At 32.9% G+C, this 9234-nt stretch overlaps 3 protein-coding genes across 3 annotated transcripts in view; 2 read left to right on the forward strand and 1 right to left on the reverse strand.

Moving 5' to 3' along the window:
* The window catches only part of LOC111904531 (LEAF RUST 10 DISEASE-RESISTANCE LOCUS RECEPTOR-LIKE PROTEIN KINASE-like 2.5), a 20441-nt gene extending 19104 nt beyond the window's left edge, over positions 1 to 1337 (forward strand). Inside the window, exons 2-3 of the mRNA XM_042900208.2 lie at positions 1 to 20; positions 101 to 1337. The exon at positions 1 to 20 is cut by the window's left edge and continues 13 nt beyond it. Coding sequence (XP_042756142.1) covers positions 1 to 20; positions 101 to 1179 — 1099 coding nt within the window. The 3' untranslated portion in view covers positions 1180 to 1337. The remainder of the gene's footprint in view (positions 21 to 100) is intronic.
* Positions 1338 to 1905: 568 nt separating this feature from the next.
* LOC111904576 (uncharacterized) lies at positions 1906 to 3575 on the reverse strand. The gene is made up of 3 exons (XM_023900327.1): positions 2878 to 3575; positions 2580 to 2776; positions 1906 to 2384 (listed from the first exon to the last, which is right to left on the reverse strand). The coding sequence occupies exons 1-3, from the start codon at positions 3573 to 3575 to the stop codon at positions 1906 to 1908; spliced, it is 1374 nt and encodes a 457-aa protein (XP_023756095.1).
* Positions 3576 to 5697: 2122 nt separating this feature from the next.
* Positions 5698 to 6650, forward strand: LOC111904591 (uncharacterized). Its single transcript, XM_023900341.2, has 2 exons — positions 5698 to 5938; positions 6049 to 6650. The coding sequence occupies exons 1-2, from the start codon at positions 5698 to 5700 to the stop codon at positions 6648 to 6650; spliced, it is 843 nt and encodes a 280-aa protein (XP_023756109.2).
* The last annotated feature ends 2584 nt before the right edge of the window (positions 6651 to 9234 follow it).

The following is a 9234-nucleotide window of genomic DNA, read 5'->3' on the forward strand; positions in this document are numbered from 1 at the left end:
TCTATGGATTCTTGTCATGGGTAAGTTTTTGTTTATTAAGCTAACCTTTTCAGTTTCAACGACAGATAATTTAAGACTATCCATTCACTGTTTGGTGCAGCGCTTAGTGTGGGATTTGTGACAACTTTGTTTTTGCTTATCTTATGTTTCAAAAGAAAACTCAAATGGCCAACTAAGACAAAGAACTGTAACAATGTTGAAAACTTTCTAAAAAATCATGAATTACTCGCGAAAAGGTACTCTTATTTGCAAGTAAAAAAGATGACAAACTCCTTCGAAGTCAAACTAGGTCAAGGCGGCTTTGGTTCTGTGTATAGAGGAGTTCTAAGCGATGGAAATCTGGTGGCCGTGAAGGTTTTAAGCGAATCAAAAGGTAATGGTGAAGATTTCATAAATGAAGTTGCAAGTATTGGTAAGACTTCCCATGTAAATGTCGTAAGTCTTCTGGGATTTTGCTTTGAGGGCCATCAAAGAGCATTGATCTATGAGTTCATGCCTAATGGATCACTTGAGAAGTTCATATATAACCAGGCTTCCTCGAGTAATAGCCAACTTGGGTGGAAAAAGTTACATGAGATCGCTATTGGGATTGCTCGTGGCTTAGAATACTTGCATATTGGTTGTAACACCCGCATCTTGCATTTCGACATAAAGCCCCATAATATTCTTTTGGATCAAGATTTTTCTCCCAAGATATCTGACTTCGGCCTTGCCAAGCTATTCCCCGAGAAAAGAAGCATGATATCAATGTCCCATATGATCAGAGGAACACCAGGATATATTGCTCCTGAAGTATATTCTAGAAGTTTCGGGCAGGTATCCCATAAATCAGATGTTTATAGTTATGGGATGATGATTTTGGAAATGGCTGGAGGGAGGAAAAATATTGAGGTAGAAGTTGATCATACAAGTGAAATATACTTTCCTAATTGGATCTACAAAAAGCTTGAATTAGATGACGAACTTGGACTACATAGGAGTATGAGCAATGAAGAAAATGAGATTACAAGAAAAATGATTATAGTGGGTTTGTGGTGCATACAAACTAATCCCTTGAACCGACCAACAATCACGAAAGCGTTAGAAATGTTAGAAGGGGACTTGTCATCATTGGAAATTCCTCCAAAACCTTATTTGTCTTCTCCATCAAGGTTGGGTGCTTCTTCAATTACAGATTAATAAGATCATCATTGTTCTTTACTAAAATATATTTTTCATGTGGTTATATCTCATAGATTTCTACCTGGGGACTTGTGGTGCAGAAAATATCAAAGCCAATTAGAAATTATTATATACCGTGAAAACTTATTATTGATTTTGGTTAACTTGTTACGTCATCATTGCACCGTTTATATTGCCACATTTTCTTTACCATAAATGGTTTGTGTCGATTTGTGGTTCAATGACACACATATCTCCATCTGGACAGGGAACACGAAAAGTTGTAGTGGGGGCCGAAAGTAAATCTTTTAAAGAAACAGAAAACAAAAATTTATTCGATTCAATGTCATAACATATAAATAATCAAACGAAAAATTAATATAAAGTATTCTAACATCGCTTATTAAAGTGGAATTCGTCGATCTTTTGTCTTTAAAGTCTTGTACAATCGTCTCTAAAGTATTTTTCTGCAAGCTCTCTTTCGAAGTACAAAACCAACGAGTTGTTTAAAAAATTATCTTCCATTTTATTTCGTAGCCTTGTTTTAACCAGACTCATTGCTGAAAATGATCTCTCTGTTGTAGCAATGGAAACCGGAAGAGTGAGTATAAGACTAACTACTCGATAAATCAAATAAAAATTGGTTTCTCTTCTGGTCTTTATCAACCATTGACATAATTCTGAAATAGATATCAATTGCTTATAATCATCACGTTGAATAACATCCGCCTCATAATGTTGGAGTTACATCTTCAAAAGATTTTTCTCAGTTTCATTGAAATCTTCAGGATAAAACTTTTCTACTAATTGACATATATCACCACTTGGAAAAGGCTCATTAGAATTTTTAGGATCTAAAGTTGATGAAGGATGGAGTAATTCCATCGAGCTATCATTGAACCTATGATCTAATTCCATTAGCTGAGAGTTAATTGCTTCGATGAAAATATCCACTCGATAATGATGTTCAAGTGTATGATCGCTACGCTCATTACAAGCTCGAGCCCCTATACTAAAGTAAGAAGAAGACAAATTAGGGATATCGATGTTGCGTTCCAGACAAAATGACTTAACATGAGATAGAAAACTATCCCATCTTTCATCTTTCATTTTTTGTAATAACAATTTGGTGGATACAACTAGCCTCAATGCATTCAATATATCTTGAGATTGCTTTTGTAAAGCTTGGCAGAGTAAATCTACGATCTCCATTATTTCTTTCTCTACATGTAGAACAAAAATGAAATCAAATGTTGTAATAGTCTCATATGCTGAATCTGCATCTCCTCTGATTGAACCAGTGTCATCCTCAATAATTTTAAGTAAAACCTCACAAATTAGACTAAACATTTTGATTAAGCTTGAAACTGATTTCAAATGAGAACCTCATCTGGTATCTCCAGCCCGTTGTAATGTACCAATCTGATTGAGGCCTCTACCAGTCTCTAACTCACAAATAGATTTAAAATATGCCATTTGTTCTGCTTGTGCATCTCTTAGTTGGTCAGCACATTTGGAAGAAGCACCAACGACATTGATAACAGAAGATAAATGTGTATAAAACTTTTGCAACGCAATAACTCCTTGTGAATCGGCTATTAATGCTAATTGCAATCTATGAGCAAAGCATTAACATAATATGCAGACGGACAATCCTTCGAAATCAATGCTTGCAACCCTTTAAAATGACCTCACATATTGTTTGCACCATCATACCCTTGATCACGAATCGACTTAAAATCAAGATTTTTATGTGTCAATAGGAAATATATTCTATTCTTCAGAGTTTGTGATGTAGTGTCAGGAACATGAACAAGTCCAAAGAAAGGTTCCATAATAATGCAATCTTTATTTACGAATCTCAAAACAATAGACATTTGTTCTCTGTTAAACTCGTCATGTGCTTCATCAACAAGTAAACAAAATTTTCCACCATCAGTCTCATCACAAATCATCCGTCTCACCCTATTAGCGATAAGGTTTAAAATCTCTTTTTGAATTGTTGGTGATGTATATGATGCATGTTTAGGCGCAGTGTGAAACAATTCTTTCATCTCATTGTTAAAAGAACATATTGCCTCTAACATTTCAAGGAAATTTTCATTGTTAATGGAATCTGGTCTTTCATTATGACCTCTAAATGCAATTGCTTGAAAGGCACACCAACAAATTGCATAAATAATAGTCTTCAATCTCAATCTATTCTTCTTACGATCTTCATCTATAAATTTCTCATTCGTATTTTGTATATCTTGAGTCTCATTTAACAAATCATCATATGATTTTTGTGCAACATTGTGAAAAGATGTACACTCTGTTCCTATAGGTTGCAAAAAATCACATTTTTTCCCACCCACTTTCTTCCAATTTTGAAATCCATCTATAGTGAATGTCTGTTGCCCGTAGTATCCCATTCTGGAAGGTTTGTTGAAAAGGAAACATGGAAAACAAAACACAACATCTGAACTCTGTGAATATTCAAGTCATGGGAATTTCTTGAACCAAGAACATTGAAAGCTATGTTTATGGTCTTCCGGTCCAGATTTTGGATATGCAGAAAGTATTGGTTGAAAGGGACCACGATAGCTATAAGTTCGTCGAATTGTGTCTCGTTGATTGACTGGATAATCATAAATTTGAATACGCAAACTAGGATCTCGTTCTAGTGTATTAAGATCAACATCATTCATTTCATGACAATGTTTTTTGGATGGATTCTCGGTCACATGAACACTATCATTAGGAGTATTTGCATCTATAACAGTTAGGGGTGGCTCTACTGGTACTTGAGAAGAACTTTCATGTTTTCTTTTTAAAAATCCGTCAAGTGTTGATTGTTTTTTCATTTTGGTTTACACTACATAGCATAATTAATAAATGGTTAACAAATAACTAAAAATTTAATAATATAGAAAATAATAGTTAACAGCTTAACATATGATTATGTATAATTAATATATCGTTATCAAATAACTACAATTTTCTAAGGCCTTTTACATAACCAAACAATAAATATTGGTACGACTTTTATGAGAAACAAATAGGGTAAATGACACAAAAAACACTATTTTTACACAGAAATTCAATTTTGACATCGTGTTATTTTTTGTGTCAATTTTGACACTATGTTTTTCAATTTGTTATAATTCTGACCACTTGACCGGTTAACCAAGTTACATGCTGACGTGGCATGATGACGTGACATGCTGACATTATATGTTGACGTGTCAAAATTGAATTTTTTTCGCACAAAAAACACTAAGTTTTCATTTTTTTTTTTCGATTTTGACACTAAGTTTAATTTTTTCTTTCAACTTTGACACTATGTTTTTTTGTTCCAATTGAACATCATTTTTTTCCAATTTTGTTCAATATTGACAATTTTCTATTTGAAACCATATAAATATTTTTTAATACATTTAAACCGTATAAATATGTTTTTTTTTCATTTAAAAACCATAGTTTTGTATAAATACATTTTTTTACACTCAATCCATATTTTTATATATAAATATGTATTAGTTATATAAAAATTGTATTTTATATTAAATATGCAACTTTAAAATGTGTTTGGAGGTTTGGAGGCGTGTAGTCGATCAAAACTCAGATATCAAGTTTGCAACCCATCAAATTTTTACATCTTATTAGAAACTTATAGTTAGTTTGATTCTCATGATATAACTAATGCTTTGAATGTAAGAAAAAAAAACATCTTGTATTTAACTAAAAATGTGGTTTTTAAACGAAAAAAATATGTTTATACGGTTTAAAATGTAATAAAAAAATATATTTATACGGTTTCAAATGAAAAATAGACAAAATTGAACAAAATTTGATAAATGATGTTCGATTGGAACAAAAAAAACATAGTGTCAAAATTGAAATAAAAAATTAAACTTAGTGTCAAAATCGGAAAAAAGTAAAAACTTAGTGTTTTTTGTGGAAAAAAATCAATTTTGACATGTCAGCATGCCACGTCAGCATATAACCTGGTTAACCGGTCAAATGGTCAGAATTATAATAAATTGGAAACCACAGTGTCAAAATTGACAAAAGAAAGCACGGTGTCAAAATCGAATTTCTATGTAAAAAGAGTGTTTTTTGTGCCATTTACCCAAACAAATAATATATAATATTATATCATTAAAAAAATTTATCTTATTAAATTCTTGACAACTAATGTTATATCTATCCTTGACAGCTAATGATATATTATTCTAATGCCTATAAGGCCAACCGGTGTGGGTATCACGAATACGTCCGTGGTCTAGTTGGCCACGAACCACGGACGTGCACACCGTCCCGGTGGTTCGTGGTCGACCGTGGTCGTTGCAAAATGTGCTCGGGACAACGAAATGAAACGAGGATCGCTATTGGTCGAATATTTTGAGCCGTTGAACGGCTATTTTGTGGCCGTTTCCTTTTTTTTTTTTTCAAACTTAATTATAAAAACTCAATTACAAAACTCAATACCAAAACACATACACATACATATACATTCTACACTCAATTACACCTATGGATCCCTCGATAAATATGGAATTTTTAAAAAGTTTTGACTCGGATGACGACGTAGAATTCGTCGAGACATTCTTCAATGTTGTGCAACACGTTCACGCCGAAGAAAGTTCGAATGCAGCGCGTACAAGAACGGTCGTCAATCGTGATCGCCAAGCCGCACACGACTTATTGGTACGTGATTACTTTGCCGATAATTGTCTTTATAATGACGACTCGTTCGAACGTCGTTTTCGTATGAATAAGGCTATATTTTTACGTATTAGTAATGCTTTAGAATCTCGTTATGATTTTTTCAAACAAAAACCCGACGCTTTAGTAGTATACAAAAATGTGCGGCTGCTCTTAGGTATTTGGGATACGGTATAGCATTTGATGCATCTGACGAATACTTGAAAATATCCGAGAGGACCGCGGTTGAATGTGTAGATTGGTTTTCTGCATGTGTTTATGAGGTTTTTCACGAAGAATATTTGCGTAAACCTACTCAACGTGATATTGAGAGATTATATTCGGCTCATGAAGAGAGGCATGGATTTCCCGGTATGCTTGGCAGTCTAGATTGTACGCATGTGGCTTGGGAAAAATGTCCAACTGCATGGCGTGGTCAGTTCACTCGAGGAGATATAGGTGAACCAACTATCATCCTAGAAGCTGTTGCATCTCAAGATTTGTGGATATGGCATGCCTTTTTTGGAGTAGCGGGGTCCAACAACGACCTTAATGTTCTTGGTCAGTCTCCAATTTTCAACGATATTTGGACCGGCAAAGCACCTGATATGACGTTCACGGTAAACGGGCACGCGTACAAATATGGTTACTACCTTGGTGATGGGATATACTCGGATTATTCTACATTGATGAAGGCATACTCAGTTCCTCGAAGTGAAAAAGCAAAATTGTTTACAAAAAAACAGGAATCAGCGAGAAAGGATATCGAGAGGGCATTTGGAGTCCTTAAGCAAACATGACATGTAGTGAAATATGCTACACGACTTTGGGAAAAGAAAGAATTAAGCGAATGGTCCTAGCATGTATTATAATGCATAATATGATTATTGAAAATGAAGGTCGAGCGATTTGCACGTATGATCCGAACGACGTTGTCGTTCCAATTGAGGAGTTCGTACCCGGAACGAATGCTTTTTTGGAGCGAGTTGTCGAAATCCATAACAGTGAAACGTGTTTCAATCTTCGAGAAGATGTCGCGGAACATTTGTACCAACATAGCATGAACGACGATTAGGATTTTTATATGTATGTTTGTTCGTTTTCTTATTAATGTAATGTTTGTTTTCTAGATTAACTAAGTAATGTAGTTTAAAATTGTTATTTTATTTTTATAATTAATGAAAAAATAGTTTTAAAAAAATAAATGCTTTTTACTTTTAAAAATTGTAATTTTATTTTAATTTTTGGATTAAAAAAAAGTAATGTTATTGTATTTTTGAATTAAAAAAAAATAAAAATAATGATGTGGAGTGGTGTGTTAGTGGTAAGTATCCCATGTTAGTGGTAATGGAATGTGGTGCTGATGTGGCACCCACCACATATGTGGTATGTGGTGGGTATAACGGATGGTCTAACTATCATATAACTTTCACACGTTATGATATATTATTTATGATATATTATAGAGAGAGAAAGTCAAAGATAGAAGGAGAGAGAAGTTGAGAACCAAGGAGCTTACGGATCTAAGCGATAGAAGAAATTTGAGAGGCGTAACTGTTGGTCGGAGATCGAACTGTCATGGTGGCTGGAGACACAAGTCGAAAAGAGCAGTATTATATGGAATGGTAAGCACTCCGGCGGCGACGGCGGCTACTGCAGTAATCTGTGGTCGGAAACACAGAAGATAGCAAAGCAGTGTTGCTTGAAGTAACAAAAGTCAGCAATGGCGGTTGTTGATTGGGGACCCAACAGTCGATGGGTTTTTTCGGTGTGAACTCAAGCACAGATGAGCACTAGGTGGTTGGTTTTTAGGGTGAACTCCAGCGGAGATGAGCACTCCGACGATGGGTATGATTTCGACACAAGCAAATTGATGATTTCTTATTTTGTGTTTTCTCAAAGATTTTGATTCCGATAATAAGTTAGATGTAAAATTTGTTGTTTGGTTTTTCTTTTATAGAGTATTTAGTTTCCTAAAATCAGTATCCTAATTTTATTAGAACTGTAATTGAGTTTTTTCAGCAAAAATCTGCTTCTGTTACTAGTGATTTACGTGGATCATAACCGATTTCGTGATTATGCATAGTTAATTGTTTTTTAATATAATTTTTTTATTTACATTTACATATATATCCTTACTATAGATAATAAATTGTAGGGGCCAAGAATGTATTACACAATTAAAGGTATTATATATATATATATATATATATATATATATATATATATATATATATATATATATATATATATATATATATAAAATACTGGTATTAGAATGCAAAAAATCATGGGGGCCATGGTCCCCTGGCCCTCTCATAGCTCCGCCTCTATCGGAGACCCAGTAGTCGATGGGTTTTTTTCGGTGCTAACTCAGGCAAAGATGAGCACTCAGGTGGTTGGTTTTTAGGGCGAGCTCCAGCGGAGACGAGCACTCCGACGATGGGTATGATTTCCTGCAGAAGTAAATTGATGATTTCTTATTTTGTGTTTCTTAAAGATTTTGATTCCGATAATAAGTTAGATGTAATATTTGTTGTTTGGTTTTTCTTTTATAGAGTTTTTAGTTTCCTAAAATCAATATCCTAATTTTATTAGAACTGTAATTGATTTTTTTTTTTCAGCAAAAATCTGCTTCTGTTACAAGTGATTTACGTGGATCATAACCGATTTCCTCATTATGCATAGTTAATTGTTTTTTAATATATTTTTTTTTAATTACATTTACATATATATCCTTACTATAGATAATAAATCTTAGGGGCCAAGAATGTATTACACAAAGAAAGGTATTATATATATATATATATATATATATATATATATATATATATATATATATATATATATATATATATATACATGGCTCCCCTGATTTTTTGCATTCTAATACCAATATTATATATATATATATATATATATATATATATATATATATATATATATATATATATATATATAATATTGGTATTAGAATGCAAAAAATCAGGGGGGCCATGGCCCCCCTGCCCCTCTCATAGCTCCGCCTCTCCTTCTGGATATGATTATAAATTCATAATACAACTTCAATCATTATTTTTTAAGGGCATTTGTGCATACAAGGCCGGTCTATAGGTTTTTTATGCCTTGTATAAAGAAACTTAATGATGCCTTTATTGTATCTAAAAACATAAAATTGTAAAACTAAAATAAAAACTATTTTCATATATAAATAAACTATAAAAACATAAAATTGTAAAACTAAAAAAAACTATTTTCATATATAAATAAACTATATCCAGTTTAACCGGTTCTATTAAGTAAAAACGCATGAAAATAAATTATTTTTATAATAAACTTTAATTATTTTTTTCACATCTATTTAGATTTTTTTGAATAAAAACA

The sequence above is a fragment of the Lactuca sativa genome, chromosome 3, assembly GCF_002870075.4.
Source record: "Lactuca sativa cultivar Salinas chromosome 3, Lsat_Salinas_v11, whole genome shotgun sequence".
Classification (NCBI taxonomy): domain Eukaryota; kingdom Viridiplantae; phylum Streptophyta; class Magnoliopsida; order Asterales; family Asteraceae; genus Lactuca; species Lactuca sativa.

Excerpts from the sequence above, each read along its gene's own strand:
- LOC111904576 (XM_023900327.1), bottom strand. The coding sequence starts at position 3,575 with ATGGGATACTACGGGCAACAGACATTCACTATAGATGGATTTCAAAAT. Across the intron at positions 2,777-2,877 it reads AAGTCGATTCGTGATCAAGG|ATTGCAATTAGCATTAATAG; the intron begins GTATGATGGTGC and ends CTTTGCTCATAG. Across the intron at positions 2,385-2,579 it reads TAGAGGCCTCAATCAGATTG|AGAAAGAAATAATGGAGATC; the intron begins GTACATTACAAC and ends TTCTACATGTAG.
- LOC111904591 (XM_023900341.2), top strand. The coding sequence starts at position 5,698 with ATGGAATTTTTAAAAAGTTTTGACTCGGATGACGACGTAGAATTCGTC. Across the intron at positions 5,939-6,048 it reads GAATAAGGCTATATTTTTAC|CATTTGATGCATCTGACGAA; the intron begins GTATTAGTAATG and ends GATACGGTATAG.